The sequence below is a fragment of the Haliotis rubra genome, unplaced genomic scaffold, assembly GCF_003918875.1.
Source record: "Haliotis rubra isolate DU_JTF1 unplaced genomic scaffold, ASM391887v1 Scf97, whole genome shotgun sequence".
NCBI classification, from domain to species: domain Eukaryota; kingdom Metazoa; phylum Mollusca; class Gastropoda; order Lepetellida; family Haliotidae; genus Haliotis; species Haliotis rubra.
Genome location: NW_025767712.1, coordinates 798,906 through 822,874, shown reverse-complemented (window position 1 = coordinate 822,874; position 23,969 = coordinate 798,906). Strand labels below are relative to the sequence as shown.

Here is a 23,969-nt window from a genome sequence, read left to right as displayed (position 1 = left end):
GGGGAATGTGAACCATTATAAAGTGACCTGGTGAATATATGTTACAATCAGCTGTTGATCATCACTGCCAAATTGGGACTTCCTATGGCAATGAAGAAGTACAATTATTAAATATGAAAAAAAAATGGCAGTCAGTCATAGTTTGGCTTAGACAGCCAGACATGATGATAACTATATTTCCCTACATTTCATGATTGGGGAGAATAATGAACAAGAACATGAAAGAGTGCAACTGTAGGTAAACTTAGAGAGATAGAAATAGAGAGTACGGTTTTACAGCTGTCTTAGCAATATTCCAGCAATATCATGGCAGGGAACACCAGAAATGGGCTTCACACATAGTACCCATGTGGGGCATCAAACCTGGGCTTGCAGCATGATGAGCGAACGCTTTAACTACTAAGCTACCCCACCGTCCCCAGGTAAACTTAGTGATCAGATATTTCAGTTATTAAATAAAATAGTTCTTCCAAATGGAAGCTGTAATACTGCCATGTGTGTAGCTCTAATATTGCCATGTGTGTGTAGCTCTAATGCTGCCATGAGTGTAGAGCTCTAATACTGCCATGTGTGTAGCTGTAATACTGCCATGTGTGTGTAGCTGTAATACTGTCATGTGTGTAGCTCTATTACTGCCATGTGTGTGTGTGTGTGTAGCTGTAATACTGCCATGTGTGTAGCTCTATTACTGCCATGTGTGTAGCTCTAATACTGCCATGTGTTTGTGTGTGTGTAGCTGTAATACTGCCATGTGTGTAGCTCTATTACTGCAATATGTGTGTAGCTGTAATACTGCCATGTGTGTAGCTCTAACATTGCCATGTGTGTAGCTGTAATGCTGCCATGTGTGTGTAGCTGTCATACTGCCACATGTGTAGCTCTAATACTGCCATGTGTGTGTAGCTGTAATATTGCCATGTGTGTGTGTGCGTAGCGGTAATACTGCCATATGTGTAGTTGTAATACTGCCATGTGTGTGCGTAGTGGTAATACTGCCATATGGGTAGCTGTAATACTGCCATGTGTGTGTAGCTGTAATACTGCCATGTGTGTGTATCTGTGATACTGCCATGTGGATAGCGGTAATAATGCCATGTGTGTAGCTGTAATACTGTCATGTGTGTGTATCTGTGATACTGCCATGTGGATAGCTGTAATACTGCCATGTGTGTGTAGCTGTAATACTGCCATGTGTGTGTAGCTGTGATACTGCCATGTGTGTGTAGCTGTAATACTGCCATGTGTGATAGCTGTAATACTGCCATGTGGATGCGTGCATGCCTGTAATAACTGCCATGTGTGTGATAGCCATGTGATAGCTGCCTGCCATGTGTGATAGCTGTAATACTGCCATGTGTGTGTAGCTGTAATACTGCCATGTGTGTAGCTGTAATACTGCAATGTGTGTGTATCTGTGATACTGCCATGTGGATAGCTGTAATACTGCCATGTGTGTAGCTGTAATACTGCCAGGTGTGTGTAGCTGTGATACTGCCGTGTGTGTGTCGCTCTAATATTGCCATGTGTGTGTAACTGTAATATTGCCATGTGTGTAGCTGTAATACTGCCATGTGCGTAGCTGTAATACTGCCATGTGTGTGTAGCTGTAATATTGCCATGTGTGTAGCTGTAATACTGCCATGTGTGTAGCTGTAATACTGCCATGTGTGTGTAGCTGTAATACTGCCATGTGTGTGGCTCTAATACTGCCATGTGTGTGTAACTGTAATACTGCCATGTGTGTAGCTGTAATACTGCCAGGTGTGTGTGTAGCTCTAATATTGCCATGTGTGTGTAACTGTAATATTGCCATGTGTGTAGCTGTAATACTGCCATGTGTGGCTGTAATACTGCCATGTGTGTGTAGCTGTAATATTGCCATGTGTGTAGCTGTAATACTGCCATGTGTGTGTGTAGCTGTAATACTGCCATGTGTGTGTGTAGCTGTAATACTGCCATGTGTGTGGCTCTAATACTGCCATGTGTGTAGCTGTAATACTGCCATGTGTGTGTAGCTCTAATACTGCCATGTGTGTGTAGCTGTAATACTGCCATGTGTGTGTAGCGCTAATACTGTCATGTGTGTAGCTGTTATACTGCCATGAGTGTAGCTCTAATACTGCCATATACGTAGATGTAATACTGCCATGTGTGTGTACCTGTAATACTGCCATGTGTGTGTAGATGCAATACTGCCATGTGTGTGTAGCTGTAATACTGTCATGTGTGTGTAGCTGTAATACTGCCATGTGTGTGTAGCTGTAATACTGCCATGTGTGTGTAGCTGTAATACTGCCATGTGAGTGTAGCTGTAATACTGCCATGTGTGTGTAGCTCTAATACTGCCAGGTATGTAGCTCTAATACTGCCAGGTATGTGTAGCTGTAATACTGTCATGTGTGTGTAGCTGTAATACTGTCATGTGTGTAGCTGTAATACTGCCATGTGTGTAGCTGTAATACTGCCATGTGTGTGTGTAGCTGTAATACTGCCATGTGTGTAGCTGTAATACTGCCATGTGTGTAGCTGTAATACTGCCAGCTGTAATACTGTGTGTGTAGCTGTAATACTGCCATGTGTGTAGCTGTAGCTGTAATACTGCCATGTGTGTAGCTGTAATACTGCCATGTGTGTGTGTAGCTCTAATATTGCCATGTGTGTAGCTGTAATACTGCCATGTGTGTAGCTGTAATACTGCCATGTGTGTGTGTAGCTGTAATACTGCCATGTGTGTGGCTCTAATACTGCCATGTGTGTAGCTGTAATACTGCCATGTGTGTGTAGCTGTAATACTGCCATGTGTGTGTAGCTCTAATACTGCCAGGTGTGTGTAGCTGTAATACTGCCATGTGTGTAGCTGTAATACTGCCATGTGTGTGTAGCTCTAATACTGCCACGTGTGTGTAGCTGTAATACTGCCATGTGTGTGTAGTTGTAAAACTGACGTGTGTTTAGATGTAAACAAGCAATGTGTATGAAACTGTATTCCTGTGCACGTTCTGTCTCTGTCAAAGGTACAAGCATGCAGGAAGTGAATTCATTACATGGACATCTTAAGTTTTCCTTCTGAGATCTCACAGGCATCAACTGACCTTTGACTTTTAACCTTGAAATAAGGAAATGCCCAACTCTGTCTCCCAAAAGACAAAAGACTCCTTCAAAGGCAGAGTTATTTGAAGGGCATTTAGAAGTGATGAGAATGAGTAAAAAAATTTGGATATGAACTTCTTTATTTGTTAAACATGACATTTCAGAGTTAATTCTCACCCCTTCTTCATCAGATAAAGAAGATGATATTCAATAACTGTATGTCATGATATCCAATAACTGTATGTCACTGAAAGTTGATATTTTTCATTTTCCCCCTTAAATGCAGCTTTGAGGCATTCCAACTGTAGATTATCTTCAATAACCTGACAGTTTACTGACCTACATTCTGCAGTACAAAATTTAATGGTTTATTCCTACTTAGGGCATTATGAATGTTGGCAAGTTCACAAGCAGCATATACATTGAGGCATTAAGATAAAGATTTTCATGTATTACAAATGTACTGCATGAACTTTCTTGGCAGCATATTTGTATTGAGCTTATTGTTGTTATGGATTTTCGTTAACTTTCAGGTTGTATTATAAATGCTGTTCCTTTGATGCTGTCATTTCAGTCCAACAACGCACACATAGCTTGACATTTCTTACAAATGATACTCACCAACTTTGCTGGCTTTTACATTGTTTATAACGAATGTCGAGTAACAAGTGTGGTATCCTTAAGACAATACATAATGAATCATACTAAATGTACTAACTGAATCTAAAATACATCGCAATCTTATGAATAAATATCTTACTCTCCAAGACAGAACTTCATAATTTCACAGAACAATTTTGACATTTTCCATCAATTTTGCCTCCTAGGACTAATGTCTGATGTTTGGAAGACAAGGTACAGTCTAGAATTTGCACTAAGAGGTGCATGGTGTAAAAAATATATAAGGACAAACCTATACCCTCCTGACCCTAATTATTTCTAACTGTAAAGTTTAGTCCGACCTAGGAAGTCATACGGTGACCAAGCCTTCTCAATAACCGGATGTTTTCAAGTGAATGCAAGTGCGCAAATTATGATAATTACGTGAGAGTGATTGACATCAGCAGTTACATACCTCTTGGTCGCTTTCATGTATCGTATCTTCTTTGGTGAGAGCTGAAACACAAGAACTGGTTATTAGACACTATCAAAAATATCAGTCACATGCAAATTGCAAAGTTGTTGTTCAGGACTCTTAAGCATCATTGACAGTCAAATAAGACCCTGCCACTCTCTGGCTACTGTAAAATCAGTGATACCCTTGCTTGCAGAGAGTGTGTGGGAGAGTTGTTTAACTCTGTTTTGAACAGCAATACAACATAATCACAATGTGTCAGGTTCTTTGAGAGGAGAGACAGAATTGAGGCAGGTAAAAGAAACTTACAATTATGGTGAAAGATTTTTGAAGCTCTCATGGAGCTAAGATAAGATAGTCACTCGTAAGTTATTGTTACTGTATGGCACTTTCGATCATCTTAACACTAAGAGAAGGGAAGGAAGGGGCCATGGGCCATTATGCACATTAAAATAAAAAATGGCCCACTAAAATTTTGAAGTTTACTATTGATACAAGGGCAGTGGCCCATTCTAAATTCAGAAAATGACTACTAATCCTGAAAATGGCCCATTGTCAAAGTTCACTATCCCAATCCCTGAGAGAGCATTGAAAATCTTGGCCCAGGTTTACATGAATGGTGATAGTTGACAAACTGAAAATCGTAATCAAGGAAAATCTTAATTCATGCCAAATATCTCAGGATTCTCTGAATAATGACTGCTCTATCTGTAATATGACTGTGCATGTCCCCACTTGCAGGATGACGTAGTGAGGTCTTATCTAATAAAATACCGGCTTTCTGTTTTGATAGAAATATGAATGCCTAAAGGTCTTGCACATTGTACATGGGGCTGGAATGGCAATGCTTAAAATTCAATGTTTTCTATTATTTGTTGTCAACTGAGTTAAATGATTTAAATTGTTGGTCAAGCCAATTCTTTACTGACAGAGGAACATCTGTCTATTATTTCAGAACATTGTTTTAAAGTTACAAAAATGCTGTTAATATTATTTTTGGCCTTTTATTACTTTTGAAATGTAGTTGGACAGAATTTCTTCATCTTCTTTCTTGACTTTTGCTTCAGATTTTAACTCTACAGAGGACTTTGTGCATGAATATTCTCACATTTAACATGTTTAAATATGTTACATTCCACAACAAAATCAGCATGGTCATCCTTGGACAGCCATTTCTGTTCACAAAATTTACAGACCTTTAAATTTGTTGCATGTTTAGCCAGTCAAGAACCTCTTCTAAAGAATCATTAAAACTATTGGACTTTTGCAATTACTTGAAAGGATACCAAAACAGTCATTAACTGTGTTATTCTTGTGAGGACTGGCAATATTACAGCACGCTCAGAGCAAGCTGAACTGAAATATGGGGTAATTGTTTTTCCCCTTGCATTTGTAACCAACATCCATTTAGTCCCAGTGACAGTCACAGCATGAGAGAGCAGAATTGCATCAGATGCTCTGTCTTAAATGTTCAGGGGTTACTTGGATCCCTTCACCATAAAATTAGGGTCCCTCCCAAAATTGATGGGTTAATTTTATAGCTTTACTATACAGTGTACATAAAAGAATACAGTGGGTGTGAAAAATAAAATTCAACAAACAGGAAAAGGGAGAGAAAGGTTTATGTTACCACACATCCGTCTGTTGTAGAACTTGTAGAAACTATGACAGACCAAATGGAAATGTGTTAACACCATTTGTCATAAAAAAAAAAGGATCCATGTTAAAGCTTTCAATCGAGTACATGAACAGTTTCAAAAGCTCGAAATACTCAGTTTGCCAAACAGAAAAGGCATTGGTTTTCAATTGGTAACAGTTTATGATGGACAATTTGACCAAACCAGTTAGCTAAAGTTGCATGTGTGTTCCATGTAATATTTGTGTGTCTAAAACACCAAAATGTAACTAATTAATGTTTATTGAAGACTCCAGATGACTGAAAACAGCCTGTTGGATGCTGTTCAAAATGTCAACCAAAGATTGGTTCAAATTCGCAAGCATTACCAGATTGTTCTGATCCTGTTGTAGATATTGTTCCATCTCATTTTAGACATATTCATTTGGGGACAGGTGTGGAGAGTATCCTGCATGGCAGTACAGCAATGTTATGCTGAATCTAAATGTTTGTTACAATACAAGTAACGAGTGGGAGAACATTATCCTGCTGCGATGTAAGTTCACATCCCTGCATTGTCACAAAGGATAGGACATGGCTCTTGAATGATGTTGTCACAGTGTGGTATGTCATTCAAACTGCCATGATCACTGATGAGTTGTGTTCTCCCATGAGCTGTGATGCAACCCCATACAATTACACTTCCGCCCTGAAACTGATGACATTGAGTAATATCACTGTTGCTAAACATTCCCCAGTTGCCTGTCACTCTTGCATGACCATCAGAACTGTGAAGATGAACACTTTAGTGTACTGATCCAGCCTTGCCTACAGATCCTCAGATACTGTCTACACCAAGCCAGGCATACTTGATGTTGAAGCAAACTTAGGCAAATCGCAAAACATTGGTGCTGGATGGTGTGCTCCCTCCGCCCAACTGCATATAGTTCTGCCATTAATACTGGTCTCAAACAAGGAAGTTTGTGAGCTGTTAATGTGGCAGTTTTGTATCGATTCCATAGATGCAACAATATGGCTGTCTTGTTGACATGATGTCACACATGGACGAACAATCCATGGCAAGTCATGAGTGTTGCCCTCATGTAGATAACGCTGACAAAGAAATAATATTGTGTTTCGATGAAGGTTAAAATGTCTGGCAACTTTCTTCTGTGTCATTCCTGCTTGCAGTGTACCCATTACCATTAACATGCATGTCCAAACTGTGAATAATGACCTTAACCTCAGGAGATGTCTTCATGAATATGCACTGAAAGAAATAGTAACGGTATTTAATCTCAGAATGAATGTATTATTATTAAACTTTATATGAAGCCCCTTTTCCATTAGCAAATAATGAACTAAAGTTTGTAAATGTATACATCTTGAAACATAGGAAATTGTTATTTTAGTAGCTGCTTTTTCATAAGTTAAGCACATACCCATTTTCTGTTAACTACACTTCATTTTGAGGCGTGAGTAGATAGTGATTGCTGTAAATAATGTGGACCAAAGTCATAAATATCGGATGGATACACAATTTCACTGCAGTTGATATAAACATTCTTTTCTGACATTTTTAGTAAAATTGATAAACTAGATTGCAAACATAAGTCCAAATATGCAAAGAACAGGTTTCATTACGAGATTGTGTCACAACAGGAATAACTGGCGTAATTCAAGATGGATTTGTTGACACTCTATTTCCGATGACTGACTGGCGTAATTCAATTTGGATTTGTTGACACTCTATTTTCGATGACTGATCACGACGAAAAGATGACACTGATTTTAAGGGTCAAGTTCGAACCTCAGCTTATCTACGGTAAAATATGGTACATAAAATAGCATATATTATTTATTACAATACATACAATAAATATTCTACTTTTATAACCAGATGGTGTACTAACAAGACTACCTTGGATTCTTCTGTATCTGTAGACAATTCCACTGTGCTACGAAATCTAGCCATGTATCTACTTTACGCGAATGAGCTACGCACAAACCGTTTGTTTCTGTATGATATAACTGTACTAGGGGCTGATGGCCTACATATTCCAGAACAAAGAGAAAGTTTCACTTCAGTATGTTGATAGGTTACTCTTGGTCAATGTTATGTACTACAGTTATTCTACTTGCTGGTTAAAAAATAACAAAGTATTGTCTGTTAGAGCTTTTAATATTTGTATTGCCTTTTTCCATTTCCACTTGCATAAGTAACTAATTCACTTACCACTCTGCAATGCCATATGTAAACATGCATATTACGACAACGCAGCCCTTTACATCCACATAGCAGGTAACAAAAGAAGTTATTGATCATTATCAATACATAATGTTGTCTTTCAATCAGGCAAATGAAAATCAGGCAAACATTCCAATAATTCCTATAGTTGCATGGTATTATCAAGTGTACAAAAGCAACATTTTAATTAAAAACAAAGTCCAGCACTGCACCATAGATGTCCCGGCTCGACTAGGTATGGATGAGTTGGTGTGGTTATACCTGTCTTGTCAACAAGGACAACTGTCACAGCTTCAACTAGGCAACACACCATAACAACTGTTGAATGAACCTTACAGCTGCTGACAGCGACAGATCAACTCCTCATAAAAGGCACATACACTTCTTGGCTTCTGGCACATGGAGGAACTTTATACTAAAACTTGTCAATACCATTACCATAGTAGGTACTCTATGGAACCAGTGAGTGTTGTTTTATGCTGTGGATGACAATATTCCAACAATGTCATGGCGACCTGTAAATAGTCAGGTCTGGGCATTGACACAAGTGGTTGCCAGTTCAGTGAACTATTTGTAGCATCAGAATATGATAAAACAGAATCAGGTTTACACTTCAAACATCAGATCTTCATTTTATTATCAGTATGATGAAGTGCTTGGGGCCTATCTGTCCCTATAGGGCTCTACCAATAAAGGGTCGTAACAGTGTCATTTTCTATAAAGTCAGCTGATCCTTGGTAGGGCCTGACAGTGACAGGTAGCTATATCAGATTGAGTGAGTGAGATGGATCTTATGCCACTTTTAGTAATATTTCAGCAATATCACGGCAGAAGACACCAGAAATGGGCTTCACATACTTTACCCATGTGGGAAATCGAACCAGGGTCTTCGACGTGGCTACTCCACCGCCCAAAGCTATATCAGAGCCTACAAGTACAAAGCATAACTATAGGGACATATAGCCAGATACGTATATGAAACCACTACATGACCATGAACAATCCCTGGAAATTGTCTATCTGATCAAGTAGCAACTGTCAAACACCTTCACATGTTATTTTGTCCTTTTCATCATGCTTTTGATTTAACATGATAATTTTAACATGTACAACACTGAGATTGTCCAGACAGGATCACCTTTCTTTCACAGTAACGTTATCAGCCTAAAAATCTCCTTGATAGAAGTGCTACCTGTTTCCTAGTCTGTAACAGTCATCAATCAATGCTACTGTGATGTTTGAAACCTGCTTTCCAACTAAACACTTCCCCAGTGATAACACAATCCCACACATCAAGATCAAATAGGGCTCACTACATGTTCCTTTATATGTGTACAGGGCTATTTAAACAAAGGTCTGACAATAATGGAAGCTGACAATAGCTTTCTGGCCAACAATTCAGTTCACTCTGGTCAACAAAGCAATCTCCAAGCTACTGTCACAACTCACAAGGCTAAACATGTGATAGTCATAATCGCTCTCAGCCTCCATCAGCCATCGTAAAGCTATAATTACCTATGTGTCTGTTATGAATTAATACAGACAGTTAGAGTGCTCAAACTACTATAATTGTGAAAGAGAAGGGCCCTGGTCCAAAATGATCTTTGCATTATGGTATAGTATGATTATGTTTTAAGAAATGTGAATTGTTCCATTCCTTGAGGCAAAATTACTTTGTTCAACGAGGTGGTCATCGTGCTATATCCATGATAAGTTGAATATAAGAGTCAAGCATCATAGTGCATATTTTGCAATACTGTTGTGTTTACATGCTAAAGATTGTCTTAGTGTTACAACTACTGTATGCTGATGTCTCAAAAACAGATTCAGCACCATTCATAATGCTATAGGCTGTTTTAAGCACTTGAAGAATGGGGAAAATGAAATAGAACTATCAAAACGGCCTGTGAGGATCCGTGCTAGAATTCATCTTGGCATCTTCGGATATCAGGAGGTAACGCTCACTGACTTGGTTGATGCATGTCATCATATCCTACCTGCATAGAATGGTGCTCATGATATCAATCACTGGATTGTCTTGTTCAGACTTGATTATTTAATGACTGCCTTCATATTATCGTATTGCAACAATTATCATGAGTCTATTTGCAGAATAAGCATGATAAGAGCCATACAGGCATTACCAAAGATTGCTTTGTGAATTATCAGGACATTAGAATATAGATCATTTGTTACCATGGTTACGGGTACTCATCATTCATCTTTCTGTCCAAATTATGCACACAACATGCAAATATATCAACAACACATGTACATGGTAACTTTGTAAATAGCATTTGGGAAAGGAAGACTGATCATGTTGATATCATAGCATACAACAATCCTTCAGTGTCTGAAATTAATCATGAAAGTCTGGGGGTTCATCATAACCTTCTGTTAAGTGTGAGAGGCAGTGTCAACCTTTCTGTTAAGTGTGAGAGGCAGTGTCAACCTTTCTGTTAAGTGTGAGAGGCAGTGTCAAAGACTCCCTTCATAATCTACCATGACATTCCACCCATGAAGGTCCAGGTTAGAAGTGATCTTCAGTAACCCATGCTTGTCGTAAGAGGCGACTAACGGGATCAGGTGGTCAGGCTCGCTGACACATGTCATCAGTTCCCAAATGTGTAGATCGATGCTCATCCTGTTGATCACTGGATTGTCTGGTCCAGACTTGATTATTTACAGACCGCCGCCATATAGCTGGAATATTGCTGAGTGCAGTGTTAAATAACAAACCAACCAACCAATCATAAACAAATTGGCCTGGGATCAAACCTGCATATACTTACATGAAATGAATGTGGCGAAAAACTGACAAAAACATGTAAATCCAGATGGTGCAAATGGCCTGATCCACAGATCATACATGTTTGGTAATATCTCTGGCTGAAAAGAGGTTCATGTTACTGAAATATCCTTAAAATATTTAACCTTTATGTCCAACATGCTGTGTATAAATACCTTGGCAGCCCATATATTGAGCTATCAAAATATGCCTGATATTTGGAAAGGTAGTGAATAGCACCTGTAACTGTATTGAGGCTATGCCTTTAATAGACACCAGGTCAATGGCTTGACCTATATTGAAACTGAAGACACCTCACTAGTGTACAAGACAGTAAAGACAGCCTCTGAAGTCAGGTCTTTTTGTAGGACACTTTATTGGTCAAAAGAAGATCCTATATAGATAGACCACTTTGATCAAGATGAACTGTTGTCTGATCATGACTTACGTAAACTCTCTTTGGAAGTAAGCAAATCTATGGTCATTGAATTATAGTTTTACAAATGGCAGTCTTTCTGTGACACAAAACAGGGTATTATCACACGTATACCTTAAAGTGATAAGCCTTGACATTATCTTAAGAACAGGACACCAATTTCTTTGTTGGCTTGTTCTAACAAACTTTCATCTTCAGTCCTCCCTGAATGATTGAAAACTTTTCTCCCACATTCATAAGAGGAAATCAATGTCTGGGCAATGACATTAGATTATTAAGTGATATAATGCAATGTAAAGAATCTAGGGCATACCTGGAACGTTTTCTCTTTTGAAAAGGCCTTGGACACTGTGGCCTGGTCTTTTATCAACAATTCTTTTTTCAAGTTTGACTATCAGTGTCAAAGTGGATTAATGTTTTGTAAAAAGGTACAAGGTTATAAATGTTCAAAAATAATTTCCAGTAAATCTGAACATACATGGAATGTATAAATGATAACACTCAACTGTTAAAACCCACATACCAAACTAAGGTGGTTCCAATTTAGAATACTCCATTATTGCAACTAACTCACACCATGTCCAAATTAAAATGGCCTCCAATAATGAATGTACTTTTTTGCAGTAATGAAGTAGAATCAATTCCTCAGCTATTCTGGGACTGTACTCGAGTCTAAACTCTCAGTAAGTTATTTTTGGACATGAAGTGAAGTGAATACATGTACTGGTAAGTAGTTAAACCTCAGCCTTGACCTTATACAAGAGATTTTTGGTTTCAAATGAAACCTTTGACCTGATATTTTTAATGGCAAAATTTTCACTTGCAAATGCAAAGTTTCTAACACAACTATAAGTGTAACCCATTTCTTGGGAGTTCTTCAGGATACATATTACGTTGAGAAAAACATGTATTATGCTAAGCGTTGACAGTGAGGTTTTATCAGGAATTGATAGTCTATCAGTCTCTTTGTGAGAAAAGTAATGGACCTGTATTATTTGCTTTAACTGAAATGAATTTTCTTAGTCTATTGCTTGCACAATGTATCATGAACCTGTTGCACCTACATGCTCCGAGAGTGAATGTGAGTGAATATGTTGGCCTCATCTCTTTTTCTTTGAAAACAAAAAAGAATTCCTTTCTTATACCATTGTTTTCTACATGCTAGCTTAGAGGGGAGCCACTGATCATAACGATAAGAGACGACTTACGGGTTAGGTGGTCAGTCTCACTGATGATACACATGTCATTGTATCCCAAATGCGCAGATTGATGCTCATGCTGTTGATCAGTGGATTATCTGGTCCAGACTCCATTACAACAACAACCAACTATCATAACAGGTATTTCAAAAATAACAAGATAACTACAAAGATATTTACTGACAATAAATGCTGACTATCTCACACATTTAAAACATAAAAGTGAATGTTGATTAATAAAGTTGAAAAAAAAAATCAACTTTTTTTCTCACTAGTTCTACATGTCATTCCTACAATGGAAGATGTCATGTTGATTTTAAAATTATTACTTGATGTGTCCAAACAGTGAAAATATCCAACAGGTTGAGAAGAAATGAAATATATATCTTTGGACTCAGTTTTGTGGCTTAATTTAACTTCTTCTTGAAAAACTGTGAACAAAGAGTATATTAATCTTGAACTATTTTTACATTTAAATAACTACCTGTGACCCTTATCCGACTGTTCTAAGATAGCATACTTAAAACACTAGATCCCAAATTAGGATCTACTTTATGGAGAGACTACATCAAGTTTCAAAATAAAGACAGTTTGTCTCCTAATTTAACACTGTTACACACATGTCACTGAGCTGTTTGCCCATGGGAGATGAAAGCAGTAAACTGTATGCATGGCAGTGACCTATTGCTCTGTACAGAACGCAAAGAGCACACAGAGCACTCAGCCCAGGTAAACTCACACAGGTTTCACATACAATCTAATCAGCTGCAAGTCAAAACACGCTATCTTCTCCCACAAATTTCATTTGTTCCCACGTAGATAATAACATGCCAGATATTAATGCTTTTCCTCTGGTTTAGGTCTTCACAAATTAATCATTATGTCTGAATCACACCTGTGTCACATCATGTTTTTGTTCCCAGGTACCTACAGACAAAGAAAATCACTTTTACTGATGATGAAGTACACCACATAGAAAGTCTGGGTCGGTGGGGTAGCCTAGTGGTTAAAGTGTTCGCTCATCAAGCTGAAGACCCGGGTTCGATTCCCCACATGGGTACAATGTGTGCAGCCCATTTCTGGTGTCCCCTGCCGTGATATTGCTGGAATATTGCTAAAAGCGGCATAAAATCATACTCACTCACTCACATACATAGTCTTACCATACATTCATGCCGTGTATGATTGGGAATCACATCAGTTGACAGTAAATATACGTGGATGCCTTCATCTGTTTGTTTACAAACAAATGTAACACAATGCCTCCAACCTCACATTCTTCAGACATTTGGATTAACATTCACTTGATAAGCTGAAAGTCTGGCTTTGATTTAGACTTGCACATGTCTCTAAGGTAATAATTAATAGTTTAAATGATAATTTCAGAAAATTATAAATATCCCTCTAACAGACTGGCATCCTTATGCTGACCGTTTATCTACACTTGCCTCTTTAAATAGAATTACTATACATCCATGGGCTTAGCCTTCGTACAGCCTTGGAGCAAGGCTAGGTTTGATTCATGATTTTGGCATGCTGAGTCCCATTTTGGGCATTTAGGTGCCCTACAAAATTTTGCTGGAATAATGTTAAAAGCAACAAAAAACAGCACTAAATAAATGCCTTACAACAAATGATACCAAATTGTTAACGCTCCTCTTCCATTGACCACGTCTCCCTGTCCACATCCCTTCCCATTAACACAAGTGGTGACCACCAGCAAGGGTGGCCAGACCTAATAATATCCCATGCATTTACAAGTTTGATCTCATCTAGTTGAATTTGGAAGGACTACATACGAAGTTCATAAAACAACATGAATTTATACAGTTCCCATGTTGAAAACACATGTTGTTTAGTAGGAGAATTTCAAAACTGAACGTTGCATGTTTCTTGGAAACTGAGTAAATGAATAACATGAGCTGTGACCTTGACATTCGACATGTTTGATACAACACTGACCCCTGAACTGACATTACAATACACAGAAGCATGAATAAAGTTAAAAATGTTAATGTTTACCTATTGTCTTATTAACTGTAACAAACCACAACAGTGTCAGCAGCTTTGAGTCCTGTGGCATGAAGCTGCTCCTTGACTACATCAGGGAATACTGTTGGTATGATTAGCATAACCAAATCATATCACTAGAATGAGTAAACAAGTTAGGTTTAACACCTCTTTGAACAGTGTTCCATGTTATATCATGGCCTGTCAGCTTAATATCGTAAGAAAGTACAAAATGATACAGCTATGTTTACCACTTTGGTGTAACCCACAAACTTGAGTGAGCTGCTGAAACACCTAAAAACATAATCAGGGTGAACTAGCCTGCCGACGGGATTCAACTCTGCACCTCAGACAACTGTGCCTTGCATGTCGCCATCAGTACCAGATCAAATACATTTGACTAGATTTAGGTTCTCTGTAGATGTCATAAATGAAGTTTGGTGAAACTACAGAAGAAGGAAAATTTAAGGTTTCGTGGTCAAATATTACAGGTTAACATCAGAGAATTACATATTTAAAATATGATGACTCTAAGGAACCGAATTTGACAATATGGGGGTCCCTAGATTCAAATCCACAATCCACACCAAGGACCCAAGGAACCCTTCATCCGTTATTTCCAACACTGCAACAGTCAACACACACCTCTCTAAATCTCTCAACCACAGTGAAACCACTAGTGTATATCCATGCAATATCAGTATAGAAGAAAACTGGCATTTACTTACGACATGAATTCTCTGGCCTACCTTTCATGTGTGGGAAAGGTCCGACTGACCATGAAATATTAAGTCAAGATGTGTGTAGGGCGTGCACTTGCAAGATTGATTATGTTAGTGTGAGAAGGTAGGTGAGCACAATCATCATAACAGGCCATGTGTATAACATGCTCCGGTATGTAATCAACTGCTTGTATGTTTTTCCACTTATGTTTATTTGATTGGCAGCTAATGATCACACTCCTTCCTCTCCTCCACCATATTCACTATGGATAAATCATACACTTGAGAAATGGTACATGATATTTGAGAATGTTCATGAAAAATAAAATTTCCCTTAAAATGTGTGTAGTTAAACATGTCAGATTTGAAAAAAGAATCTGTACCCAGTAAGCATCAGCTGTTACTTCCAAGTTTTACAGTCTATGAAAAATTCTTTCAATATTCCAGATAATGTCTTGGTAGAATTCCAAAATCTCCTAGCTTGTATAATTACCAGAACTTCATGATTGCTATCATGAACAACTCATAAAGATTCTGCTGAACAGGTTTTGTGTTTATTGATGCTAATATTTTTTTTTAAATAGAAAAAAAGAAGAAAAATTTGCTATACAACCAGGAAATTACCACCCAACAAGCTGCATATTCTATCATGAAACATATTCAACAGACATGCCGCATTCACCATAATAATTGTCCCGGGACTTGGGAAATTGTCGAAGGAAGGCATTTACTGACATCATACACAAGAGTGAGTGAGTGAGTGAGTGAGTGAGTTTGGTTTTACGCCGCTTTTAGCAATATTCCAGCAATATCACGGCGGGGGACACCAGAAATGAGCTTCACACATTGTACCCATGTGGGGAATCAAACCCGGGCCTTCAGTGTGACGAGCAAGCCATACACAAGAGAGATTGAATGAGGGCAATGCACCTTGTCCAATACTGATGAAGGTGAAACTTATATGACAAGTTTAACATGCAAACCTGAAACAGACACACAATCTAATATTACAAAGCACAACACACATTTGTGTGAGGCTGAAACAGTAACTTCGGCTAGACTTGGGGAAATGAAACCTACTTCAGTACTTGCACCAGTGCAACCTTAGGTAATAACCTTGTTGCACCAAACAAAACCAGGTTGCACATGCAGCTCATTATTACATACAATACTTGAGTATTGGTGCTGATTACTTTATATCATTATAACAACATTATTCTGGGTCTGATAAGATCATTCTATGTTACTTTATAAAATTTCACGACATGAACAGCAACAATCATTCATTCACTGTCTATGTTGTTATCAGAGTCACTGCTCCACGTCAGTTCCTAACCATTTTGTTTTCCAGCTGAATTTTGTGTTTTTGAACAGCAAAATATATACTGGCATAAATATGAAGTTACATTTTGTCGTTTCAGGCTGCACAAGTGCAGGTTCTAAATGCTTAAATCGAGTCCTGCTCAGTAACACATCATTCTTCCTGTTTCTGGACGGATTCGCACATTTATATGTACCGGTACTATGTACTACTTTCTGCACAACTGGATAAACATGACAATAAGGGGCTATTCAGATGATGTGTCATTCATGATGAGATGGTACATTCTTATCCATCCTTTCCCATTTATATGTCACATGGGGCGGTGGAGTAGCCTAGTCGTTAAAGCGGTCGCCTCATCACACTGAACACCCGGGTTTGATTCCCTACATGGGCACAATGTGTGAAGCCCATTTCTGGTGTCCCCCACCGTGATATTGCTGGAATATTGCTAAAAGCAGCGAAAAACCAAATTCACTCACTCACTCATATGTCAAATGTTACATGCACAATCATTTCAGCAGTGGTTTAGCAACAAAGCCCTAAATCCTTTTTTTGGTATCCATCCTAAAACTAATCGGCACAAAATGAATAAATTTTTAACATGATAAGAAAACGTGATCAATTTATTCATTAACAAATATATATTGTGTATGGCAAATTAACAATCAGTCAGTGATTGTAATGTGTAAGCCTATCCATGTGATTGCATAATTATTGTCATAACTGGCACATTGACACATGCATGGGCAATAAAAAGCATGATTAGGATTCAATGTAAATCCCAAGTAGCATGTTGATATCAATAAACACAATTACCTAACTCAAGCCATTGGCTTGTGATTACAGTGGACCCATGAAGATCCTGGTTAGAATTGATCTTCAGTAACCCATGCTTGTCGCAAGAGGCGACTAACGGGATCTGGTGGTCAGGCTCACTGACTTGGTTGACACATGTCATCGTATCCCAATTGTATAGATCGACGCTCATGCTGTTGATCCTTGGATTGTCTGGTCCAGACTTGATTATTTACAGACTGCCGCCATATAGCTGGATTATTGCTGAGTTGGCATAAAACTAAACTCATTTACTGATTACAGGAAGTCAGTGTAACAAATTAGGAAGGACTAACCACAAATCAAGGCACATGTGGAAATCGAACCCATGATTATTGGTTGTTACATGCCAAAGTGACAAATAACATCGTACTGGCTTAGACAGAAGATTCAGTATAACTCTGAATGTCAGTGTCACTGACGTGGTGAGTCGTCATGGTTATAGTGACAAGTCAAACAGGATTGTATGTGAGTCAAGCAAGTTTTGTAGTGCATCTCAAAACAAGCAATAAACCAGTCATCGGTAATTAAGTTTTAAGTTCTCTCTCAAATTAAGCCACCCATGGGTACTTACCGTAAGTGAAATATTCTATTTTACATTACTATGCACTTAGAAATAAGACGCTTTAATGGGATTACAACTTTGTAGTTTGTAATAGAGAGATACTAAGAATCACAAGATTGTAAAATGAACTGAAAATATACAAATAAATCGATTAAGGTCTCAAAATGTATCAGCAAGTCATGCTGAAGTAATGCAGCTCTGGACAGAGAATTTCCTGGACTAAGACATGTTAGAATTCACGAATCTCTAACATATTTGTTGAATCAAGCCATATCTCTTCATGATTTGTTATTTGCAATTACTAGAATCAACTTAAGAAAGTAAAACATGCAAAATGGAGGCAGGCAAATAGTCAACTCTCTTATATATTTAACCTGACATTAATGTGGTTACTGGTAATTGCTGTGATAAATCCACACTCTTAACATGGTCAAAACATGTTATTGTTTCACTAATACATTGAATAATACATCAACTGCTGACTTGATGTATTTGCCACCCAATTTTCGTATTTATACCCAACATTTGTGATATGCATCATATTCACCTAAGTAGATTCATTGCAACTAAAGAGACAAGGGATATAAGTCATGTTAATCACAGTGTATAATTTGCTTCTATAACCTATTACAAGTGGAGTGAATTGTGGCACCAGACCTGAGAGGGCCTTCCATTTAACCCTCTTTATTTCATATAACATTTAACACTTTTAATCACATACATTCAAGCTGGCTCAAAGAGAGACAGTGGAACCATTAACATATCAGTAAATCTATCCACAAGAGTCTGGTAGGAGTGAGTGAGTGAGTTTAGTTTTACGCGGCACTCAGCAATATTCCAGCTATATGGCGGCAGTCTGTAAATAATCGAGTCTGGACCAGACAATCCAGTGATCAACAGCATGAATCCATTGGGAACCGATGACATGTGTCAACCAAGTCAGTACCGATCCGTTCTAGCCTCTTACGACAAGATAGTCACCTATTCTACCCCGGATCTTCACGGGTCGAGTCTGGTAGGAACTACCTATCTATCACTTCACACACTTCAAGGTTTGGTCACAACAACTGGAACCTGTGAAGATCCGGGTTAGAATTGGTCTTCAGCAACCCATGCTTGTCGTAAGAGGCGAATAAGGGGATCAGGTGTCATCATATCCTAATTGCGTAGATTGATGCTCATGCTGTTGATCACTGGATTGTCTAGTTCTGACTCAATTATTTACAGACCGCCACCATATAGCTCAGGGCTCCAGATAACTATTGGGGGTGTGAGTGTACTTACACATCATATTGCAAGTGGAGGTGTACTGAGAATTTTGAAGGAGTACTGACATATTTTTGTGTGAGCGAGTTGGTGATGTGGTTTGTCGGGACGATTCATCGATCACTATTTTCAACCATGTATTTGTATTTGAGAAATAACTTGTAATGATGCGATGAAATGTCAGGTCCGACTGGATATAAATAGGAACAGTTTAGTTTTTAGCCAATCGAAAATAGTGACGTATATCGTTGTATGGCAACGCAAGTGATTCCTACTGTCGGGGTTTCCTCATGTGTCAAATCGTGTTTCGCTAAAGAAACTTGTCAAGTATTAATCCGAAATAGATTTTCATTTGCACTCGTGTGACGTACGAGATCAGTATGCAACTACCAATACTTTTGGGTAATAAAGTCATGGAACCATCTTTGATACTTGACTCCAGAATGGACAAAATCATAAAATTATTATTAGGATTATTAGGATATATGTACAAATACATATCCAACAAATATAGATATCCAAAGACAACTATTGCAACAACTGATACTACCCACATTTGATATTCACTTACAGGGGCTGATGGGGGTAGCCTAGTGGCTAAAGCGTTCACTTATCACACTGAAGACCCAGGTTTGATTCCCCACATGTGTACAATGTGTGAAGCCCATTTCTGGTGTCCCCCGCCATGATATTATTATTATTAGATATTTGTATAGCGCCAATATCCAGCTCAGCTGCTCAAAGGCGCTTTGTTTTTCCCTCGATCATTGGATGTCAATCTCAACGGCACATCATATTGTTCAATCTCAACTCCCTGGGGACCATACAACTCTTGCAGCCATTTCGACGCACCAAGTTAATGTGGCTTTCTCATCCTTACGGGATACCCATTCACAGCTGGGTGGACTGCAACACATAGTCACAGTACTTTGTCCAAGTTTACTGCACGTTGCTGTCCCTGCAACTACTGTAATCGTATATATTTTCACGGGGTGCAATTTTCACGGAAAGTTCACAAAAGACCTATTAGCGCAGTATTTTTTTCTGCGCATTTCAAACGCCTGGGTGATGGTGTCCATCACAAAGTTTTCACAACCCATAGATATGCAATGATCAAAGCTAGCCGCCATAATTGAATCGTGTTTACTAAAACAATCAGATAGATGTGGGCATTGGTTTAACCTCACTTTCCCCACATTTGAATGTTTAGATAAGGGATTAGGAGGTCACTGGACTGTGGATGTGGGACTATAGTCTGTACTAATGAGTGAACACTTCTCACTATCAGTAAAAGGGAGCTAAGGCAAATTGGTGAAATCAATTCACTTATAAATTGTGAACTGTTTTAATAGGTCTTGATGTAATAATTAATTTGAAATAAAACCAAATAAACTACTGAGATTTAATCATAGCTTATCGTTTTGACACAAATAGCTCCTCTGAATCACAAATGGTCATTCCAAAACTTTACATACATTGCTAATACTAAAAGTCGTCAGAATGTAGTGTTAGATGGTTTCAAATTCAGAGTTACGTCTAGACATAATATTATCACATACTGGGAATGTTGCAAAAAACACTGCACAGCCAGAGTTACCATTCGCGATGGTATTCTAGCATCGCCTCTTCCTCAACACAATCACCCTTCAGAGGAGGACAAGATAGCAGTCCAAGAGGTCGTGCAGCAGATGAAGGCCAGATTCAGAGCTCACTGCAGAGCTGTACCTTCTTTGTAGGTAAGAAGGTAAGACCTTTGCAAATTATAACCTTTCATTTATAAATAAAATTAATCATCAGAGAGATGTCTAGATTTTATCCTTTCATTGAGAATCTATTAACACAATTAGTTTCTTTTATGTGCATACATCTATAAATAAGGCTAATCAGAAGATTTTTATATATTCCTTTTCACTGTTTCAGCCTTCAACAACCGCGAAGGACATGATATGGTGGCAACCGTCCCCACATTCTACAGCTTACGAGCCAGTCTGTATCGGTCCCGTGCCAGGAACGTCCCACCTCTTCCGCTACAGACTATACCTTAATCCTCCTTTTTAACTAATTGGTCATGGACTGGTGGACCCAGACTCTAATCAATAGATGTGTTGAATGTGAGGTGTCCCCGTGGGATTATACTTGTGTCAACATTGTGATTTGTGACTGATGTAAGTGAGCTTCGTTCATTTTGTGATTATGAGTAATCAGCTATCAATTAACTGACAAACTGATAACAAACATTTGCTGATTGTGATCGCTATTACTAGTAGACTAGTATATGCCTCTATTCCTTTGTATATTGTTTTGATGTTGTTATCTGAGAGAATAAACAAATTGCATGTTGTTCCTACTTGAGTATTTGTCATGACTTGACCATGAATATTTCGCTTGGTATGATTATTGACGCACAATCATTTTGCACTAAAAGCGCAAAAATTAATCCCACGTAAAAATAACTACGATTACAGTAGGTGTTTGCACGTAGTCATGTAGGCACCATCTGGTCATTTACCAAAGGATTCGTGGGTTCTTTTAAGTGCACAGGGTTGTGTACTGTACACTAGGGGTTTTGACAACACTAATAGAGTCTGCACACAAAGTCAACTCCAAGGATTTTACACCCGGTGACAGGTGGGCTGCATCCCGGCTCGTTTGCTGGAATATTGCTAAAAGCGGCGTAAAACTAAACTCACTCGCTAATATTCACTTACATGCTTTAAAATGTTTTCAAAAAACATTGACCATTTGGCTTACTGGATATTCCCTAGAGAAATATCTGGTGTGAGGCTGCGTAGCTTGTGTGATGAATGACCAGCTACAGTGTTACACTGCATCACAAAATGGAAGAAGCACTTTGATGACTGAGGGAATTATTCATAGTCTGGTTCACCTGCAGCAGACACACCCTGCCTGGCATGAACGGTGAGTTGGGGTCACTGGGTTTAACTTTGCCCATTAGGTCAGCCTCAGTAACAGAAGCTGATGGGACCCTGCAGTTGGGGCAACCAAAAATATAAATGAAATTGGCACAGAACCAGCAGTTAATAATTTAATGGTTGCACTGGACTAGAAATGATTACGCAACACACTGGATTCCTTCTTTGATAAGACATCTAATGAGGGACATCAGTAGTTAGCAACTCATTCAGCTGAAGCAATCTGCCCAATGTTTAAAGTATCTTTTCATTAGTTTATCTACAAATAACATGTCTTTTTCGTTTGTGGGAGTGCTGAGAAAATTAATTAATTTTCCTACTTCACTGTATCAACAACTGAACCGGTAACTGAAATACCTTTTTGGTTTAACAAATATCTTAATCTAGTAAGGAAAAAAAGAAAGAGCTTATTTCACTCTATCACGTTCATTATTACTGATGACCCATGAAGGTCCGGGTTAGAATGAACCTTCAGTAACCCATTCTTGACGTAAGAGGCGACTAACGGCATCGGGTGGTCAGGCTCGCTGGCTTGGTTGACACATGTCATCGGTTCCCAATTGCACAGATCGATGCTCATGCTGTTGATCACTGTATTGTCTGGTCCAGACTTGATTATTTACAGACCCCCGCCATACAGCTGGAATATTGCTGAGTGGCATAAAACTAAACTCACTCACTCATTATTACTGATCATTTTTAAAATGTGGCACTTTGTTCCCAGACTAAAGTAACTCCGAGACGCTGGCCGAAGTTTCAGAGAAGTTACTGGCAGTCTAATAACAGCAAATGAGGTTCATTATGGGAACAGCCCACAGGAAGTAGGTGGCCTGTTCATTATGGGAACAGTCAACAGGAAGTATGTGGCCTGTTCATTTTTCAGTGTGAGCTTTTACCTGTTTTAGTTCAAAGTTAAAAAAACCCAAAAGCTGACTTTAACATGTTTAAAATTAATGCCATGAATGAATCTGCGGCTTTTGATGCCAGACAACCTCCTACAATTGCCTCCTGCCAGTTTGTCGAAGAAGTTTTAAGAAAATAAACAAGCATTGTCACTAAGGTGACATAATCCCCCGCCGCAAATTATCAAATCAAACTTATAAAGTAATGAAAGTTTAAGATGAAGTTAAATGTCAACAAAAACATTATCTTGCTCTTTAGTTGTTCAAACACACACATATTTTCAAGACTGACTTTGACCTTGACATGAATGTCATAGTGTATGAAATATGCAAAACTAGTACTAAAGAAATTGCTTATTGAAAAACATTCAAGAGAGGTCTTGAAAGTCTATGAAGAAAATCCAGTGAACCGTTCTTAAAATATCTTGCTGACAATTCAGGTTAACATTCTGAAATCTTCATAGTGTCGGAGTGACCCTACAAATTATGTGAAGGTCACCAAAATTGACTGGGCCCTCGACCTTCCCTAGATGAAGCTTGGTGTCAAATATGAAGAAAATCCACTGAATATTTTTGGCGATATCTTGCTGACTATCTTAACAAGCAATTTAACATGCTGAAATCTTCAAAGTGTCTCGTGACCTTGAAACTTAAGTGAAGGTCACCAAAATCGACTGGGCCCTGTGCCTTCATTTGGATAAAGCTTGGGGTTGAATATGAAGAAAATCCAGTGAACGGTTCTTGAGATAGATTTACATGCAGGTTTACATGCTGAAATCTTCAAAGTGTCGCCATGACCTTGAAAATTATGTGAAGGTCACCAAAATCAACTGGGCCCTGCGCCTTCCCGAGATAAAGTGAACGGTTCTTGAGATAGCTTAACATGCAGATAAAACGTGAAAGTCACCTTGTGACCTTGAAATGAAGGTCAAGGTCACCAAACCTGAGTTGGACCTTTCTTA

At 38.5% G+C, this 23,969-nt stretch overlaps 1 protein-coding gene across 2 annotated transcripts in view; it reads right to left on the bottom strand.

The window, feature by feature from the left end:
- LOC124265260 (cyclin-dependent kinase 14-like) overlaps positions 1-23,969 on the bottom strand; it is a 71,006-nt gene that overhangs the window by 33,141 nt on the left and 13,896 nt on the right. For both annotated transcript variants that reach the window (XR_006895399.1, XM_046700048.1), the window contains exon 3: positions 4,166-4,206. Coding sequence is in view for 1 of the 2 variants with exons in the window: in XM_046700048.1 (XP_046556004.1) it covers positions 4,166-4,206 (41 nt within the window). In the remaining variant the exon portion in view is untranslated. The remainder of the gene's footprint in view (positions 1-4,165; positions 4,207-23,969) is intronic.